At 32.7% G+C, this 21928-nt stretch overlaps 1 protein-coding gene across 2 annotated transcripts in view; it reads right to left on the bottom strand.

Moving 5' to 3' along the window:
- Nucleotides 1-256: 256 nt before the first annotated feature.
- LOC148283764 (tyrosyl-DNA phosphodiesterase 1-like) overlaps nt 257-21928 on the bottom strand; it is a 63139-nt gene continuing 41467 nt past the window's right edge. The window contains exons 1-12 of one of the 2 annotated variants that reach the window (XM_088243303.1): nt 21363-21527; nt 21171-21272; nt 18879-19235; nt 16738-16923; nt 14357-14459; nt 13147-13269; nt 9982-10077; nt 8116-8286; nt 6514-6682; nt 5775-5977; nt 4037-4247; nt 257-1522 (exon numbers count right to left, since the gene is read on the bottom strand). In XM_088243303.1, coding sequence (XP_088099429.1) covers nt 1397-1522; nt 4037-4247; nt 5775-5977; nt 6514-6682; nt 8116-8286; nt 9982-10077; nt 13147-13269; nt 14357-14459; nt 16738-16923; nt 18879-19235; nt 21171-21272; nt 21363-21399 — 1884 coding nt within the window. In that variant the 5' untranslated portion in view covers nt 21400-21527 and the 3' untranslated portion in view covers nt 257-1396. Of the gene's footprint in view, nt 1523-4036; nt 4248-5774; nt 5978-6513; nt 6683-8115; nt 8287-9981; nt 10078-13146; nt 13270-14356; nt 14460-16737; nt 16924-18878; nt 19236-21170; nt 21273-21362; nt 21528-21928 lie in introns of those variants that run through there. The other variant, XM_088243302.1, reaches the window with a different exon arrangement.

Here is a 21928-nt window from a genome sequence, read left to right as displayed (position 1 = left end):
CTACAAGGTCAATGAAAATAAAATGTGTTTTTAAAAATGTATATTTTGAATTTGGCGGAGCGCAATTTTTGTTAAATTTTTCACTAAAATAAATCACTTTTACTCTTTGTTTTCGGACTTAAGAATTTATTTAAACCGGCTGATGACATAAGCTCCGTAAATGCCGGGACTTCCGAATTCCTTGATAAATCCTTCATCTCAGGAAAGCTTCTTTCTATAACAATCACGGGGTATTACGTTTGAAAATAAAACTGCATTTATGTTTTTTCTTCCTTTTATTGATATTTATTTGATAATGAAAGACGCAGGTGGATAAAAGTATTATGTGACGGAAACAAAACGCAGGGATATCTGGGGTTAAAGTTTTGAACACCAGTATAATTATTAACAACACCTTCGTTCACTGTTAAAATCGGTTTCCCGCTACTTTTCGATGATATAGTTGATTTTATAAAATCTTTATCTATCTACAAAAAAGTACATTTTAAAAAATTAGCGACATAACTCCTTCTGAACTATAGTCCTTAAAATATAGCTTGATTAGAATGACAGCTGTCAAACTAATGTCATTAGTGATGGGAAATTACTGATCACCGATCAAATCGATTTCATCAGTTTTTTCATGCAATCATAAAACTTTCCGAAAATTGATATAAAAACGCAAAAACAAGCCTATTATAGTGTGTTTAACATAATTATTCTCCAAAAAATAATACATTTATACTTTTTTCATGAACAACATCGAATGAATTTTTATTTTATTCGATCAATTTGTCCCATCTCTAACGTTTTTGCAAACCTTGTAAGAACGTTGTTAATAATTATGTTTATTTTAGTTCTTTTTAGTTTTAAAGCTGATTTTATATATTTATGTGTCAAGCATTGTATTGAAAAAATAAATTAACACGCCAGATACTAATGATTTTTTGTGTGTCAATATAAATAACTTCTTAGACGTTACTACAAAGTTATGTCGTCACTTTTTCTGACAAATGTCATTCTAATTAAGCTATATTTTAAGGACTTTAATAACATTTTCATTTTTCACATTTTATCTCTTTCAGTAAACAAACCTATGTCAAAAGAGATAAATTTACACATGAAATGAAATTTTTCTTAACATTCAAATAGTTGGATTGCGTAAAACTAGAATAGCTTCTAGAGCATACCCAGTCCGCGTTAAACTAGAATAGCTTCTAGAGCATACCCAGTCCGCGTTAAACCACAGAATATCATTTGAGGATCAAAAGCAAGAACACCAACAAAGCCAGTAGCGAAAAGACTACTCGCGTGAAGTTCAATGGGGAGATTTGAATGAATACCTGGCCTAAAATGGTTCAATTGCCGGAACACGGGAAGTAACAGTAGATAATAAAGAACTAGCGTTGATATGCGACTATTGGTGGAGGTATTCGAAGACCCAGGGAACTTTGTCCGAAGTGTAGGGGGCAGGGGGCAGATCGTAGGGGACCGGAAGCCTGTCAGGGTCGCTCAGCATGATGGAAAAATACTTCTGTTTGGTCTAAAAACAAACGAAAACATAATCTTTTTAGTAATGACGATAAAAGTTAAACTTTCTTTTACAATTCATATTTATTTATTTATATATCAATGGTTCAAGGAACCTTTTACAATAAAAAGTTTAACAGAAATAATCACAGCATTGAACAATTCATTATGTAATATATAATATGAAATGTGTAAAATAATGAATAATTTACACTAAACAAATTAGTTAAAGTAAAATATTTTTTTTTTTTAAAACTACAAAAAAGTTAAAAAGAAACATAACATATCCAAGATGACAAATAAAAAATAACAATTAAATTGAGAATAATTTAACATAAACATAAAGTGGCTAGTATTTAGCAAGGTAATAATGAAAAAAGAAAAATAATGCTACAATAATACTTTATAAATAATACGTTTTTTGGATCAATATGAAAGCTTAAATAATCTAAATAACACCTTTATTTTATCAGTTGGAATTTGGCAATAAATCCACAAATGTATAATTTATATATAAAGAAATAAGCAAAAATAAGTACCCAAGAAAACAAAGTTAAATTTAATAATGTATTTTTAAATGAATTCATTCCTTTTCCAAAAAATAACGAGTGAGATTACACTTTAATGTATTAACAGAGTAAGTATTGAAAATATCAAATATATTTTTTAACTTATTTCCATACCTATGTATTCTGGATATAGGTGAATGCATTTCGAAGTTGGTACGAGAATTGTTACAGTAAAATGATTCTGTACTTCTAGTGCACCTACCGGGTATTCGAATTTGAATTAGTTCAAGTAAAGCAGGGCTGTCAATTATTGATTTCATTATTTTAAATAGGAATAACAAATCAGCTATAACTCTTCGGTCTGACAATTCAGGTAATTTCATTTAACTTCTAAGAAAATAATAATTTAAGGCTTCAACGGGTATTTTTAATTTGTAGTTTATAAAGCGCAAGAATTTATTTTGTACCCTTTCTATTGAAAGTTTTTACCCTTGCTATTGCATGAGAATGAATTTCATAATAGGGTGAACAAGTTATCAATAAATCCTTAAAACTTTTTGGATTTATTAACGGAAGCACAGCTGACTTCAAAATATCAATACCCTTAAAACTCTTCTGTTCCCTAGTTCCCCCGCACCTTGAGTATTCCTCTGTTATTTGGTCTCCATATTGTGATGTTCACATTAAGAATATTGAATCAGTTCAACATCGATTTTTGAGAAAGATAGGCTGGAGGTTGGGCTTATCCAGAGACCTATACACGTATAAAGAGTTAGAAACTACCTTCAATATATCTTCTCTTTAAGACCGTCGAAATAAATCCGACCTTCTAGTCCTACTTAAAATTCTCAACTCACTCTTTGATGCGCCTAAACTACTGAGCTCAGTAAAATTAAATATCCCAACTAGAAACCTCAGACAAAACTTACTCTATCATACCGATAACCATAGAACTAACTATGGTTTTCATTCGCCTAAGCCCAGAATTCTCAGGTCTGCCAACAAACATACCAGTCTTGATTTCTTTGATAACAAGTTGTCTTTTTTCAAACGATCACTGAATATAATTCAATTATAAACGCCTCTCTCCCACTTCCACTCCCACAAAGTCTTCTATATACCATAGAGTCTTTCTACATTTTTGTAATAATTTTATATGTATAAATGTGTCCATAAAAATGCCCATTGGGCGTATATATAAATAAAAATAATTTTTTTTTTTTTAATAAATTTCATAAAATTTCAATGAAATTTCACAGTTATATATTACTTTAAATTTGTTGCTACAGAGAGGGAAAACATTTTTAAGAAAGGATTATAGGAGTCTAGGCATTTAGAGGGCTTATGACCTGTCATTGGCTGGTTTAAGTGGCCACTTTACACATTATATATTTTCTCTCATGAATTGGTTCAGCCGGCTGAATCTCACCCGCATGATAAAGGTTTAAGCTTTTTTACATCACAAAAATCAACAGGTGGAAGAGTTAAGGAAATGTTTTTTTTTTTTATAAATCATATAACACAAAGTATTTTACAAGTATAATACGTTGAATTACATTCCCAAGAGTTACAACAAATCGATTCGGGACATAAATAATATTATCATTTAGAAAATAACACATACAGAGAACAACAAAGAAACAAAGCAAGTTTAGCACCTTTATAACTAAATATAGCACAATATATACGCCAAGGACCTTTGCTTACGCCAAGTACCAACTCATCTTTTATTTCTATATCAGAAAAGGAAAAAGAAGAAGAAGAAAAAGAAAAAGAAGAAAAAGAAAAAGAAAAAGAAGAAAAAGAAGATGAAGAAGAAGAAGAAGAAAATGAAGGGGAAGAAAAAGAAGATGATGAAGGAGAAGAAGAAAAAAACGATTACGAAGAAGAAGAAAAAGAAGATGAAGAAGAAGAAAAATAAGAAAAAGAAGATAATGAAGAGGATATAAAAAAAAGAAGAACATAAAGATGAAACAGAAGTAGAGGGAGAAGAAGACAAATGTAATGTATGAACTCACCACAAAAGTTGGAATGAAGAGCACTCCCACCTCGTAGGAGTTGATTCGCAGGGCTCCGTTGCCCTTGTTGAAGACGCCCCAGGCGGACTTGGACACGTTGGCCGACGTCAGTAGGAAGTAGGCGGCCATGGCGCCGTCGGGCGACAGGCGCAGGTAGCTCTTGATGTGCGGCATGGCGTGCTGACGCCCCGAGTGCCGAGCATTCCACTCACTGTCGACGTTAATTCTGAGATTATGATGAGCATTGGTTTGTATGTCAGTAAAGATTGCTTCATATTCCGATATGCAGGAGCACCCTGCCTGTTGGAAAGGCTACCTCTACGCTGAACAACATCGCTCTAGATGTTGATCTGTTCCATGTATCCGAAGGGGTTTTCCGAAGCAGGATTCTCCTACTATTTTGACAAGAGTCTATTTATGTATTTTTTGTCTTTTTATAATATGTAAGTCTTAAACTTTACTTTGTAATATATGTATTATTTTAAATAAATTAATTGAATTGAATGTAAAAACATTAGTTTGCATTTAAAAACAAATGGTTGGACTCGTACCACTTAAGAAGTATATGGATATTCCCTTGAAGGTGAAGTAAGTCATTTGCGCAATTTATTTTTGTAAATAGTTGGTTGGTTAATAAATGCTATGATCAAAATTTTATTTCATATGTAATTTGGGGAATGTTTCAAAATGTTTTCCTCGGCACGGGAAATTATTTTGTCTCAAGCAAAATACAACATTGTAAAATAATAAATGTATTCTTTTACAATTTTCAAGGAAGCTCATGGGATATTGTAATTGAAAAAGCTGAAAATGACGAACTTAGTAAAAAATGGTTAGACTCAAATTATCTAACACTAAATCACTCAAAAACAAAATACATAACATTTAAAATTATATTGCGCAATTAGTCAATCAGTTTTGTAAAATGGAATAATTGGATGGGGATGTGCAAATTTTTTTTTTTTTAAAGGAAAAAAAATATATGCGTTTTTATGATTTACCCAAATATTTCATTTTGAGGGCCATTTTCAACGAGTTGTAAATAACTCACTACATTGATCAAACAAATAATCATTGCAGAAAAAGATTGAATAAAAATTATCTTACGAGTCCCAATCAGAACTGGCTCCCTCGGTATATTCGTAAATCTTAATGTTACATCTGTGTAAAACTACAACTTTATGTAAAAGCTCTGTTACTGTACGCGCACAAACATTATTCTCTACTTTCCAAAACTCAGTACGCAAATACCAGTTACTGGATTCTCCACCCTGATGCTGCAAAAACAACTCACTACTACTCGGTTAAAGTGTACAATCTACCTCCATTGTCCATAAGGACAATCAGTAAGTATTGACAATATAAAATTGCAATTAAGAAATGGATAGTGGAGGTGGGTTGCGCGCGGATCGATGAGTAGATCAAGGAAAATAGGTAAAAATTTGTTTCCTGATTATGAAATTATGTCTACAAGTCTATATGAATTTGTTATGTTTTTTATGATTATTTTAGTTTGTATTGCTTATTATGTTTAAGATGATTATTTGGTTAATTAGATTAATTAAGTGTTTATTTTCTTATTGTGTTAACTATGTTAAATCACTAATTTAAGGCATGTTTCATTGTACTTATTGTAAAATGTTTTCCTCGGCACGGGACACCCCAGTGAGGGAACATTATTTTCAATCAAGTGAAATACAAAATTGCAAAAGAATAAACGTATTTGGAATAGTGTTACTGGAGGAATCCATTGAGCCAAGTCTGCTTCACGTGAACGCTGTTGGAGTACGGCAGGCAGCCGCCGCCCAGCAAGTTGTCGTGGGAGTGCTTGACGGCCTTCAGGGAGGGGTAGATGAAGCGCAGGGCCGGCCGGCGCGCCTGCAGCGGCGCCGCCGTGCTGCTGCGACACATGCGGCTTTGGAAGTCTCCCGTCAGCCACAGCTGCATCGAAGACAGTCAATATTGTAAATGTTACGGACGTACCATAACCTCTAAAATAACTAGCCAGAATAGAAACCTCGGTATAATGTAACACGAAATACCAACTCCTCAATAAAGACTTTATTTGTTACCTTCGGGGATGGTTTTCGTTATACCGAGGCCTATGGAATTAAGTATATTATTCGAATTTAATAAATATATCGCTGCGTCATACTCAATTTAATAATAAAATTATTAAAACCTTATTGTGTAAATTGTATCAAAAACGAGGTAATTTTCTTATTTTTTAAGACAAAATTATACATTGCTACCATCTTTTGGAGTAAAAGTAAACCTTTCCCATAAACAAAGTAAAAAATACTTGATAAATCAGATTTCTATTTGGAAATAGGGGACAAAATAAATTAAATTCTTACAAGTGTCATTCGATATTTGAACAATGGCCGGCCCGGTAATTAAGATCTTAATTATACCCTAGGGAGTAAATTCCAGCCTACCTAGAAACATTTAGACACACTTTTTTGAAATACTGTTACCTTGGGTTCCTTTCCATAGCTTCCTATGCTGGAGGCCTGGATGACGAGGTCCCAGGCGCCCTCTTCACCGGCGGGCAGCTCGCAGTACTTGCCCAGCAGGCTGCCCACACGGGCCAGCCCCCACTGGGAGTCGGTATGCCCCCCCGGAACCGAGGCCACCAGAAACACGCTGGAAGCGACACAAACACACGTGAACTTTAGTCAAAGAGACGGCGTGATCTGGAGCGTGCGGGCCGCGGTCTCAATTTGGAAACTAACACTGTATTCCTCCACTGTCATACTGGGAAATTAGAAAAAGGTGATTGTGCTGACCATCGGGCGCGTGCGGTGACTTTTATCAGTTGGGATACTGACAAAAAATAATCATGTTCATATTTTTAGTAGGTATGCTCGTAGATATACATACAAACTTATATCATAAACTTTACACATCAATCATTTATGTTGTATACGTTTATTTATGGTTTTACAAAATTTTGATTTGAATAAATTCTCAGCGTGTGATGACAAAATAATTTGTTTTTCTAAAAATTATTCCTTAAATTTTAAGTTAAATTAAATTCAGTAGTGCATATAATCACTTTCGTAAAGCACGCTTAAGGAATTATGTAATACGCTATATAAGTTATCCATTACAATAGTAAAAATTAATAATTAACGATCAATAAATTGACGGAGCACAGGCGCATCTAGAGGGGAAGCTGTAGGTGTTCTTATTTTCTTCTTTATGTGGACATCACCCTTCAGCCTTCACGAGGCTGTACCGTTAGCCGGCACTTTCGCCTCCTTAAACGTCGATTCCGCGTTTCTTAATTCCGCCGAATAAAGCTGAAAGATCAGTTTTTACCCCCCACAGTGGCTATGTTGTCGGACCATCTTTTTTTAAGCTCTTCCGACGCCCCTCTTATTCTCTTATACTCCCAAGGTCTCCATCTTAAAATTTTAGGGGTCCATCTTGCGGGGTCTTGTCTCGCAATGTCCTGCCCATTGCCACTTTAGTCTTGTGACGCGATCCGCTATTCTGGTTCTGTTCCTAATTTCCTCATTTCATATTCTGTCTCTTAGGCTTAAACCGAGCATGGATCGCTGTGAACGAATGACACACCGCATAATAACCCAGAAAAACTTATTGCCCATGAAATTAACCGATGAAACTAGTCAAAAAACCACTAAAGCCCAACTCACTTTGATGCAAAATCCACGATGTCCTTTTTAAGAGGTTTACGCTAAAAGAATTTTAAAAATTTAAACATGATTTCGTTCTGCAATGAGTATAACAAAGGGTCATTCAAAGTGGCACCGATAGCTGAAAAGCTGAAAGGAAGCAGGGTGAGACGGTATGATCGCGTCATGCGTAGAGATGAGAACTGTTCAGTAAGAAGAGCGCTCAACATTCCATCTGAATGAAGAGGTGGGGGCAGACCCCCAGCAAAATGGTGGTCTAACATTGAGAAGGAGGTAGTGGAAACCTAGCACAGAAGATTCTGCCGCTTTCGTACAAAAAGGCATGACCCTGGATTCACCGGGGTAGAGGGGCAGGTAGAAATAGATATTACGATAGATATGGTTTCTGTTCTTTGCTGAGGATAATGTTTTACTTACTTGATAGCTGAGAAGTCGGCCTGCCTCGCATGCTCTATATAGGGAGACAGGCAAGCCATGGAGTAGGAGCTCAAGTAACTGATGAGGGAACGCTTGAACCCGGTGGGAGACTCTCCCTTCTGAAGGTCCGATTGGTCTGACAGCTTGGGGCAGCTTGGGCTAAGCCATAACCTAGAATGTTCAATATAAAAGTAAGTCCTTCTCAGCTTGCTCTTTTTTTGGAGAAGCACAGAGTTATATAACATATCGAAAAATAAAAAAAATTGACAAATATCACTTATCTGTTTTTTTTTTCATTTTATAGCTTTTTTTAGTTTATTAGTTTTGTTCATTTATTGGTGTTGTTTATATGTTTAATGTGTTGGTTTCTTTTATTCATTTGTTTGTTTGTTTCTACTATTCATTTGTTTGTCTTTTTTTAATTTTTTAGTATATTTTATTCATTTGTTTCTACTGTTCATTTGTTTGTTTGTTATTTGTTTTTACTGTTCATTTGTTTGTTTGTTACTTGTTTTTGTTTCTACTGTTCATTTGTTTTTTTGTCATTTGTTTTCTGTTTCTACTGTTCATTTGTTGGTTTGTTATTTGTTTTTACTGTTCATTTGTTTGTTTGTCATTTGTTTTTTGTTTCTACTGTTCATTTGTTTGTTTGTTATTTGTTTTTTTGTTTCTACTGTTCGTTTGTTTGTTTGTCATTTGTTTTTACTGTTCATTTGTTTGTTTGTTATTTGTTTTAACTGTTCATTTGTTTGTTTGTCATTTGTTTTTTGTTTCTACTGTTCATTTGTTTGTTTGTTATTTGTTTTATCTGTTCATTTGTTTGTTTGTCATTTGTTTTTTGTTTCTACTGTTCATTTGTTTGTTTGTCATTTGTTTTTTGTTTCTACTGTTCATTTGTTTGTGTGTTATTTTTTTTTTGTTTCTACTGTTCATTTGTTTGTTTGTTATTTGTTTTAACTGTTCATTTGTTTGTTTGTCATTTGTTTTTTGTTTCTACTGTTCATTTGTTTGTTTGTTATTTGTTTTATCTGTTCATTTGTTTGTTTGTCATTTGTTTTTTGTTTCTACTGTTCATTTGTTTGTTTGTCATTTGTTTTTTGTTTCTACTGTTCATTTGTTGGTTTGTTATTTGTTTTTACTGTTCATTTGTTTGTTTGTTACTTGTTTTTGTTTCTACTGTTCATTTGTTTTTTTGTCATTTGTTTTCTGTTTCTACTGTTCATTTGTTGGTTTGTTATTTGTTTTTACTGTTCATTTGTTTGTTTGTCATTTGTTTTTTGTTTCTACTGTTCATTTGTTTGTTTGTTATTTGTTTTAACTGTTCATTTGTTTGTTTGTCATTTGTTTTTTGTTTCTACTGTTCATTTGTTTGTTTGTCATTTGTTTTTACTGTTCATTTGTTTGTTTGTTATTTGTTTTAACTGTTCATTTGTTTGTTTGTCATTTGTTTTTTGTTTCTACTGTTCATTTGTTTGTGTGTTATTTTTTTTTACTGCTCATTTGTTTTGTTCCTTTAGTTGTTTTGTTTATCTGTTGGATTAGTTTATTGTGCTTGCTTTGTTGGTTTCGTTTGTCCTATTTGATTAGTTTAAATTATAAAAACCATTAATTTCAAATCAACCTCAAGCAAAGTTGACTTACATAATGTACTTTGTTTTACAGAATGATTATAAACACTCTAAACACATTTATTTTAAAAACGAATTTATTTATCAATGCTAATTTAATCTATATCTTCTTGAAAAAAATAACTCTTCATGTCACAAATGAAGTTATAGTTAAAAATAATAATGATGTCGTTATCTTGCATCCATTTTAAATCCTTTGCATTACATTCGAACGTTGAAGCGTAAAAATAAGAGTTACCCTTGCATTCTGTTCTCCCAATCGTCCATGTAAAGGTTTGCCGTAGATACTGCAACTCTGACGGAGCCATCTTCGTAAACTAACAGCGCCATCTTTCTGTAATTATTTCATTATGATTAACCATTTTTATAAACTGGACCCACTTATTTATGTACTTGTTTATTTCACATAAAACTTTATTTTTTCTTTTATATATGAACACTTCACTGGGCACAGCCCGTGTCGAGGAATTCATTTACATTATTTTTGTATTACGTTTCAGTTACAGTACTATAATAATATACAAGTATACACACACAGAAATGTATACATAGATAAACACATACTTTGACTCCCTTGCCAAAGATGCCATTACTTGTGGAAACACTAAATATTCCATATCCCCATCGAAGACATTCTCGTCGCCGCTAAAGAAGAATTGCTGGTAAGTGGAACATTATAGTCCTTCAAATTTAGCTTGATTAAAATGACAGCTGTCAAACTGATGTCACTGGTGATGGGAAATTATTGATCATTGATCATGTACCGATAAAATCAATTTTATAATTTTATTCATGCAAACATGAGACTCTGTTTCCGAAAATTGATATAAAAACGCAAAAACAAGCCTATTATAGTGCGTTGAAGATAATCATTTACTAAAAAATAAGACATGAAAATTTTCAAAACTCATGCGATCTGTCGAAAAACGAGCCGCGAAATAAAAATAAAAAAATGTGTAAATTATTGTCTCAAACTAAATTCAAAGTAGGTGCAGTGTAATTGACCATTTTGTTTAAGTGTCTAATTTTGGCATTTACTGAATAGTGACATGCACTTGATGCATGTTTACGAAGAATAAATTCTTTACATCAATAAATTACTATGCAGAAAATTCAAAAATTTGGTAAAAGGAATATTATTTGAATTTATAAACATCTGAACGGAAGATAGTTTTGCCGCGATGTAAATGACAGTTAAAATTTTGTGGTGCCATACTAAAAAAAGTAATACCATAAAAATAAAATTTCCGAATATTTAGGGAAAAAATCGTTGCATGCATTTTATGCAAATTAAAAATTTTATTTTAGTCTTTTTAAGGTTGAGTACCAGCATAATATTATTTAAACATGTTTTTTTTAACAATGTTTGAGTATGTCCAAATGCTTGCAGACTGGCTGGATTTTCGCCCTAGGGAGTTGTTCATATTTAAATTTATTTCAACAGAGAGGGAAAACGTTTTTGAGAAGAGAATATGAAAATCTAGGCATTTACAGGGCTTATGACCTTATGACCTTGGTTCAGCCGGATGAATCTCACCAACATAATAAAGGTTTCAGCTCCTTTACTTCACAAAAGTCAACAGATGGAAGAGTTGAGGAAATGTGGAAGTTCAAACATGGGCAGAATGGTGAATGTTACACAGTGTGTAAAGTGGCCACTTAAACCAGCCAATGACAGGTCATAAGCAATGTAAATGCCTAGACTTCCATATTCTCTTCTCAAAAACGTTTTCCTTCTCTGTTGAAATAAATTTAAATGTTTTTTTTTAACAAAATTTTATTTTTAACTAAAATTTAATATAGTCTAGTACAATAATTATATTTTTATGTAATTTTTATTTTTCCATACATTTTTAATTTCCTCTTTTAGAGTTTTCCTCAGTTTTACACTTTTTTGTTGCTCCCTTGAAAAACGTAAAACAGGGATTTTTCAAAAACTATTCTTACTTAAGTGAAAGACATAACCCCACAACAATACATCATATACAAATAATATAATCACTAGATCCTCAACACAAAGACAACTTAAACAAATACAAACTAATACCACTTTCGGATAAAGGGATTTTGAGTACTATGCAATTAAAATCTAGAACCTACTTCCACGGTCTATTAAAACAATTAGTAACGAAAAAATGTTCAAAAAGGCTATAAAAAATGGATAGTGGAGCTAGGTAGAAATAAAATGGATTGTTAATTTGGATTGCTCATTTTATAAATTAGATTTTTATTTTGTTTTTAAAATATCACTTAAACTCTAAGCTTCATTTTCAAATAAAAAAATAAAAATGTTAATAGGGGCTAGATTTCTTATTGGCCATGCGCTCTGTAGCTGCAAGGTGTTTTGTTATCTAGCTCATTTATATCATAATTGTAATATACCGTAATTGGAGACGAGGAACTAGAATCCCAACCGTCCATGCGCTCTGTAGCTGCAAGACATTTATTATATACATACGGCCTAAGCCAATTACAACAGTTACATGAAGAAACATAAATGCAAGAAACTGAACAAAAAGAACATAAAACTATTTAGCAAAGACAAACAAGGGCAAAACAATAATAGTATACAATATATTCAAAAAAACAAAAGACCAAAAACTTTTAACTAAACCATGCCAATCCAACTTCATCCCACACTGTTTAGTCGCGAAGAGATCTACGAAAAGCCGGAAGATCTACCCCAAAGAATTCCAAGTCGTGTGATGAATTGACTAATCTACACATTCTGGACATTGGGGCATAAAAACCAAAGTTGCTCTTAGAAGATTTTATAAATAGCAGATTTTGACTTCTGGTGACACGGTAGGGAACATGAAAAGAAATTGGTCGCAACAGAGATGGGACATCACTTAAAGCATTAAGTATTTTGAAAATGCATATAAGGTCCATCTCAGTTCTACGTCTCTCTAATGAAGATAACATGTTGGGATATTTATTTATTGTACAGCGCCCTTGAGGTGATTTTCACAAAAAATGGCGCTATATAAATTATCCAAACATTATTATTATTATTGTCTCATTTGCCCAAACCAATATTGAATCAACTGTTCCACAAATGTTTAGTTTACGTTATGTTTTTGTACTTTTATTGTGCATTTTGTAATATAAATAATAGAGGTGTACATAAATTAATTATAAACATAAATATGTAATGTTTAAAACTGTCTGAACCTTTTGTTAATTATCTCTGTTTATTAAGTCTTCTTTGTTTATTCTCACAAGTAAAAATATTTTTGTTAAAAGTATATTGTTAAGTGTCCTCGGCACGGGTAACCCCGGAGTGAGGTCACATTATTTTTATGATTAATTATTGTTTATAATGGAAAAAATATGAATAAATAAATGTGCCCTGTAAAATAAATAAAATAACACCCAATAAATAATAGAAAACAGTGTTTACGTGTGATGTTTCCCGAAGGCATTCTTCATAGGAACCAAATGCGCTTTTACATTTGGCTTCTTTGTGTTAATCGTCCTCAAGTCCTCGGAATCTTCTCCGTATAATATTGTCAGCGGTTTATTACTGAAAACATAAAGAAAAAAGCATTGGTAAACCGGGTACGGAATGGGAAGATAAGGACGTCATACTTTCGCTATGACGGTATAGTTGAAGATAGAATTCTCTCGAGCGATTATGAAGATTCACTACCGACACCCCACCTTCAAGTTTTGGGTAGGTACATCGTTATAAAACAAGGGAAGCATACGTCACGGTACACATATCTACGCACTAAAATGACATAGCTTCAGTATGATTTCATAGTTAAAAATAAAATTCTCCCGACCGATAATTAAGATACACTACCGATCCCCCACCATCAAGTTTTGATGTAAGTACATCATACCGACAAGTCTAGAACCCCTCAATATGTTTATCTACGCATTAGAAGTGATAATTTTTTTTCCACCAACCAATTTTATTTGAACATTTTTGCTATATTTTATTTTTTTTAATTTTATTTTATTCAAAAAACATACAGTCATACATAATAAGTATTAAAAACAAAAAAAAATAACATAAAAAGACCAATCAAGTTTTCATAAATTATGCAAAAGATGTAAACATTAAATGTGACAAAAAAAATAAATAAATAAGAAATTCAAGTGAGAAAAGAATAATTGTTAACATTTTGAGTCCATTATAACTTCTACAGGTACGCCTAATGAATGAATTCGAGGTATAATTGTTTTTACAAGTTGGTATTTATAAAAAGGGAATTTAATCTGGTATAGCGAAGAGGACAACGGAAACCAATATTTTGTAAAAGGTACGGCAAATTAACCATATTATTTAGAATTTTTATATGAAAAATTAAATCACATGTAAGATGCCTTTTTTGTAGTCTATATTCAAATTAATCAAAGATGCGCCGTAATTATTTTCAATGTTACCAAAACGATATTTTATATTTTATTTCAACTAAATTGCATAGTTTTAATTATTTTACTACATTTTTATATTATGTATTACTTTACAAATTATTCACTGCCGTGATTATTTCTGTAAAACATTTTTTTTTGTAAAAGGTTCCTCGAACCGTTGATGAACAAATAAACATCCTGTTTAAAATAAAGTACCAAAACACTGTTAGAAAAAAGTCAGTACTTACTTGTAGCCAGCAAAATAGTAGTGTGCCAACAGCCATCCCAAATCAACCATAAAGTTTATTTGGAGAGAGTTTTGTAAAATCCCCAAACTGGGATCTAAAATTTCTGGAATAAACACTCCCCTTTAAAAAACATGAATGCACCGCAAATAACATAGCGTATATTTATATTTTTAATTATGATAACACTAGCTTTTATCCACAGCTTTGCTCACGTTGTGTATTAGGGAGAAATTAGTTTTGTTGTTTAGCAATAAAAAAAATCTGACGGAACGATATATTTTTTTCTGATTGCCGGCCCTCCAACTATCGCTATGAAAAACATACTATAATCCGTTAATCTATGGTGATGTAGCATCATTATTCTGTTCACAAATCCAAAATCCTACTACAATATCAAAACGAAAAGCCAACCAAACAAACCATAGATAAAGCAAGTCAATTATAGAAATTTAAAGATATAGAATTAAGAATAGTCCAGAAGGAGCGTAGAATCATATTTGAATACATCAGACTGTCTTTATAAAACCCCCCACTTTCGTTGCGCGCATGCGTGAAGTCGCCGCGTAATGTTGCCGGATCGCGAAAAAATATAATCATATGTAAAAAAAAAGCAATTTGTTAATATCTCAAATATTTCATTGTACACGTGGAAACATTGATTGACACAACAGAGTCTATAAGTAAAGGGTCATTTAATAAAAGTTATTTAATTAATGAACTTTGAACTTAAAAAATAAAAGAAATTTAATTTTACATAAAATGGATATTTTTATGTCATGTTAAATAATATTTGATGTTTTAAAGATAATGTCGGTCAAATGTCCACCACAGCGTTGTTTAATCCGAGAGGTCCAATTTTCGTTAGTTCTCTCATTAGATGAGCAAAGTAGAGTAAAAAATTTGTCTTACAGTCTGCATTAAACAGCCCGTAAAGTAATGCAGATAACAATTGTCAAATAATAAATAAACAATAGCTACGATCGACAAGTTGAACGCAATCGACCAGTTAGCCACCGCAGATATATACTACTTTCCTAAGATTTCTACTCTGCATCGTATGAGCCGGCACCCATAAATATTGGACGTAAGTTTTGGCGTTTGCATAAAAAACCCAACAGATTTATGACACAAAATTGTACTTATTTTTATGAATCATAGTTTATATTTTACATTAAAAAATGTATTCGGTATTTATCCTACATAGCCCTTAAAATTGTACACAACACCTGTCTTACTTACGTTGTATTGGAATGAGGAAGTTCAATGCTACAGGAAATCGGATATAAAAAAAAGTCTCTCAAAATTTTATGAAAAAAATTAACCAATCAACTATAGCGTTATTATGTATCGTGATAGATTTCCGAATTCCGGATAGCCATGTCTTTCAATATTTAGTGTGTTTTGACAGGTACGGGGTTATCCTTTTAAATGTCAGGAAAACTCACCGACTTACTCGCGACGCTACGGGTGGAGTAATTTCAAAATTACAAAAAATTAAATAAAAAGATTTTTGTTTTATTATAGAAATAAAAGACGAGTGATACTTTAATCCACAAATTTGGAATATCTAGTGACCGGTTTCATTGCTTTCGCGACATCTTGAGGGCCATAAACTTGATAAACTAGAATTCTCGAAATTAATAGATTTAAAAATAAACCCGACGTAGAATTACTCAATGAACAGATAACACATGTGCATTCTCCATTACTATACCCATTGTAATATATTTTTACTAATGACTTTTTACCCTTTGTTTTTCAGAAATCATAATTGACAAAAATCACACTCACGAAGGACACTAAAAATAAATTCAATATCTATACAATACTAAAACTCATTAAAATAGCATTATATTAACTCATTAGTTAACCTGAAAAATAAAATTGTCAATGATCCTTAAGATATTTTTTTTAAAATTAAATTTACTTTCATACAATTTTGAATTCTCTATTCTTACCTCTGTTTTGTATAAATACACTGAACTCCTTAATAAAGATACCAGTCTCAAAGATGTCGTGAAAGCGATGAAACTGGTCACTGGATATTCCAAATTTGTGGATTAAAGTATCACTCGTCTTTTATTATAATAAATTACAATGAATTTCCATCAAGAATTTTCACTTACAAACTTAAATGTTTTAAAAGATTTTTGGCTTAGTTTGATTTGGCCTGAACACCCGAGTTAAGAGGTGAAACGGCCCTAAAAAACGAAGAAGAAGAAGGCTCCATTCGAACGTCCATAAAATAATTTTTTGATTCTTTTTTTAACTTCCTCATTGATTCGAAATAAAAAAAATTATGCTCTTTTTTCATTTAGAAAATCTTTAATAAGTATCTTGCAAAATTCACAAAACAATAATAATAAGTCCATTTTACTAACCTTGAAAGGTAATAGACAAGGGTTGAGTATGTGTCTGAGGAGCCGAGGTAATTGTTGTAAAGAACATATAGTATGGAGCAGCGAGACGATGCTTTTCTGCCATTTGTCCTTTGGGGGCGACAACAGTGAAAAAATCTTCTATTTTTTTTTTATCATTATTGGATGAATCCGACTGCTGACTTGTTTCTGAAATGTTAATTTACTTTATTTTTAATGTTCAAATAGGGCACACATATTAACATACTCTCATATGTGCTCTAATAATAACAATGTGCATATATTTAATTTATAAGTTATTTGACACATATTTCTTAAACTAATGTTTAAATTTCGATTTTTTTTTCATCGTGTGTTGTTTGTTTGAAATTTTTTTTCCCATTTCATAATATTGTTTTACTACCTTATATAAAATTTGATTTTGTGACTAGATTGACAATACTATCTACATGAAGGAGTGCGGATATTATCCATGGCTTTATCCCACTGAGTTCCTCCAGGGTATGCTCGGTTACAGCAGTTTGAAGACCAGAAGGACTGTGTATTTAACTGCGCACTTCTTTCGATTGTTGGGCGGTATTATTGACAGCCCTGAAATTAGCTTTTATGCTCCGGATACCTTAGACAGCGTCAGCATAGACTGTTTCATATTCCAGTATACAGGACAAACCTGCCAATGGTTATGCCTGTTGGAAGGGATATCTCTATGTTGAACAATATTACTTTGGACATTGACATTTTTCACAACTTTTCACGAGTTTTTCGTTACAAGATTCTCTTACTTTTTTAACATATTGTATACTAATGTGTTATCTTTATATATACCTAATTTCACCTTATTATTTTAATTATTTCTATATGTATGAATTAAGATATTCCATTTTGTAATGTACTTATATATGACTAATATTTTAAATGTAAACAAATGTTTTCACATGTCTTTTTGTCATTCACGAAACCTCATTCCAACATCATACTCAATTAACGACACTTAAATAACTACTGTCCCACAAATCAAGAGATCTCGGGGTAACTTTTGATGAAAAGCTAACCTTTATGCACCATAGAATGAAAATTGCTAATAAGGCTTTGCAGATGCTGGGCTTTTTTATCCCGAATATGAAAAATTTTAGAAGCATCTTTTCTATAAAATCTCTGCATTGTGCCCTGGTCCGATCATAACTGGAATATGCATTTCCAGTCTGGAGCCCTTTGTACAACTGCAACTCCTTTAACTTGGAAAGAGTTCAGCGGAAGTTTTTACGCTACATACAGTTCAAAAAAGGTAAACCTATAACTGAAATTTGCTACCAAACTTTGATGTCTGAGTTCAGGTTACTATTGCTTTCCACCAGAAGGACAATTGCTGACCTTATTCTAATGCACAAAGCGAAATGCACCATAATAGATTGCCCAAAATTACTGTCCCTGATAAACTTTCCTGCACCCACAAGACCAGACCAGACTCCGACACATGTTCCAGTGTGAGTACAATAGGGCTAACTTCGCCCACCATTCTCCCCTCCCCTAGTGAGCATCCACAGAACAGCTAATAATTACGCTGAGCTGTTGGACTTGCTCCACACCACTCCTGCTGCTATAAAATTAGTTATCCTATCTATCGAATGGCCATCCTCTCGAATCTCCCCTTTTTAATGTGTTTCTCTATTCAAACAAACAAACAAACTATCACGCCGTTTCCCCGAAGGTTGAGGCAGAGAGGATAGAATGCCATATCACTCTGTCTTTGCATACAGACTTCGCTTCCTCTACATTCATATATCTTCTCATGCACGCACGCCGATTATTCCTACTTTTGACATGTCCATCTTCAAGCATTTGATGGACTTGATTGTGCCATGTCTTTCTTGGTCTTCCTCGTTTTCTGCATCCATCAACATTCGCATCGTAGATCCTATTTCATTTTCACTTTATTTCTTTTTGTTTTTCAGAATTAATTACACGTCAAGTTATGATTTTATTTTTGTTACTTTCCATAATAGTTTATGTGCTTTTAACTGTATATTGTAAGAGCCCTCTGTACGTTTATTAAATAAATAATTTATTACATCATTTACAATGGAGTTTTATCAATTTATATCTACAAAAAACATAAATATACATCAACGAAAAATAAGACTCACCTGTTTTAGGTAATTTGGGGGAAGGTTGGTTAACGAGGCAATTCGCTTTCTCGGGGACAGGTCGATCTCGGCTGGTACTTTGGTCTCCAGCCAATGTATTCTGTATATCTCGTTTAGAAGTGGCGACATTCTTTCTATCAGAAGTATCCACTACGGCAGATGACTGCATCATTTTTTCCTTGGTTGGTCGGATGTCTTTACTATCTTCATTGGCAGATAATGTTCCACCCCGAGTAGAATACAAATTATTGTCTATCATGAGAGTGAGTTGCTGTTCGATAATCTGTTTTTGAAACTCTAAATTGTTTGGAATGTCAAAGGGGCCATGTCCTCTGTAATCTAGTAAGATTTTTTCTACTGAAATAAAAACTTTATTTTAATGAATTTGTTTGATCAGAATACGGAATACAGGATAAGAATTTAGCGTTAAATAAAAATTAGTATATTTAAATTTAAGAAGAACTAACTTTGTGGTTATTCATTATAAAATAAAATAAATAAAACAACTTTGTTTATAACCACAATTTTTTTTTTTCCTCCGACCAGTTTCAAAGCTAAAACAAGCTTCTTTCTCGGGGTTTACTAAACTTAGTTTAAATAAAATAAGATAGAATTTGTTAGTTAAGTAAACCTTGGAAAAGAAGCTTGTTCAGCTTTGAAACCGGTCTGTAGGAGAAAAAAAAATAGTGGTTAACCCATTCCACCACTAATAAAGATGACATAATTTGTTCATACAACACACTTTTTAATTTAGACACATTTAGTCTTAATGTTATTACAATAACATTAAGACTAAATTAATATTTTGTAATAAATTGTGATAATTATATTTTATTACGAAATCAGTAGCTTGCCCACCACATACCGCACACCACATCTGAGGACATAAGTCTCCTCGGCGGTGCCCACATACACGGAAAATTTGCTCGTTGTCAAACGAGAAAAGCTGCCCGAAGAAGCTCTCTGAAATCTGGTAGCCTTAGCATCTTTGTGCTGAAAGAAAGTAATCCAGAAGTACATAATATGTACTTCATTGGATTGAGAAGATAGGGAAGTGAATTCTGCACTGACTGGGATTCAATTGATTGGACATGATCAATTCGCCGAAATGATTACAAAACTTTTTAAAAGCCTTGAAATTCTTTTTAGAAGCCACCAGATCTGTATATCCGACAGGACCTATAACAGGGCCACGGATAGTAGCGAGAAGCTCCATTAATAGTAATCATAGAGAAGGGGAAAGGGACAAGACCACAGGATGTGTTCAGAAGATTGGTTAGGATATCCGCAGCAGCACGAAGGGGAGTCAACAATATTAAAAACAAATCATTTTTGATTAAATTTACCATGACCTGATAAAAACTGTGTAGTCCAGTGATACGAAATCAGTAACCAAAATATACTTATTTATGTCATTTTTATGAATAAACTTATTGTCATTCAGTTTTAATGTAAAAAAAAATCAATTCAGAGACAAACCGGCGATTCGCCGGCTTTGTGTTGCAATGGGTTAAAAAAAAATTAGTTTAATTTATTTTACTAAAAATTATCCTATTGTTTTTTTTCTCTCCAACTTCAGACCGAATAAATCAATTTGACGAAATTCATTTGATTAGTTTAATCCTCAAATACTACATACAATATTTGTTCTAGGCTCCGAGTAATAACGCACTGCCCGCCTATAGAGGTGCCATTTCACTCTTTGCGTAGGACAAAAGCATTGCAAACTTTTGGTTTAACAGAAGTGTAATGGACACTTTCGTCGCTGTGCTTGGCTTTAATCGTAAATACTGTGAAAATTTCCATATTATAATAATAAAAGAAGAAATATGAACTAGAATAACCCTGCAATAATAAATATATAATACCTTTTAAGGAAATAAATAGTAAAGTTTGGCGATTCTCGACCTGGGCCCCGATTACAATGGGAAGTTGTCATTTATCTTCAATTTTATCTACCAAGTAAAATTAAGTTTTCTGTGTGAGAAGCAGAATATGCACACAAATTTTTCTTCTAAACTTGTTCAATTAAGTATAGGTTACTGACGAAGATACGTTAAATGTTCATGCAAATATACTCAAATTCGTACATAATTATCGGTTTTTCTTTATACAGTCGAAGATAACTCTGTTAACTTCCAATTGTAATGGGGGCCCTGAGTACAGCCCATTGTTTTGCTGCAAACTATAGCTAACTTCGTAATTGGCTCCATAGGTGGTAGCGCGTTATAACTCCACTACGATACTTAAGGTTATGGCCTTTGAATTTGAAATAAAAATAAATTAACTTACAATGAGGGTGAGCATAATCTCTAAAGTGATCTGGATTTTTTCTGTAACAATTCTCGCCATAATTACATTCAGTTTTTGACTTCTTGGTCGTATTACCCTCACCTGTAAAAGATAAAACTCGGCAATAGATAAATACGATACATTATTTCCTCTTGCAAATAATTTAAGCAACATGTTGACGTGAAACCATACTTGTGTGGATGTTTCTTTTCAGTTTGTTTTTGTCCATAATATAATGAAATAAAAACGTTAAAGTGTAGTATGAGAAACTGCATGTAATAATTTTTTAAAATTGGAGGAAAATCTTTAAAAAGTCGACGCGGCGCGGCGAATATTGAAAATTGACACACAAATGTCAGATTGACAGCTGTTTTCAGTTTCTCATAGATAAAAATAACAGTAAATATTTTTTTCCAAACATGAGAAAATCGATTGAAAGTTCTATTTTTCAGGTTACGTATTTACAAATTCTCATATTCTATAAATGAAATTCATTAAATTAACAGGAAAACACGTGATGAAGGAGACGCAACACGCAACTTCATGTAAATCAAGAATATTGGGTAGCCTCCTCCCTAGCAAAGGGTAATAGAAAAGCCATGGTTTTTCAAAGTGATTCTGAACAAGTTTGAGACACCCTCCATATGCATAACGCGCATTGGGCACTGCTGCTATGGTTTTCACCTGTTCAGAATCCATATTCGGAGCTCTGCCACAAGCGAATGTCAGCTCGAAGAAAAAAACTTGAACCATGTTTT

Source organism: Micrasema longulum, unplaced genomic scaffold (assembly GCF_059751315.1).
Source record: "Micrasema longulum isolate JH-2025_06_02 unplaced genomic scaffold, ASM5975131v1 h1tg000200l, whole genome shotgun sequence".
Taxonomy (NCBI): Eukaryota; Metazoa; Arthropoda; class Insecta; order Trichoptera; family Brachycentridae; genus Micrasema; species Micrasema longulum.
This window is presented reverse-complemented; position numbering and strand designations above follow the sequence as displayed.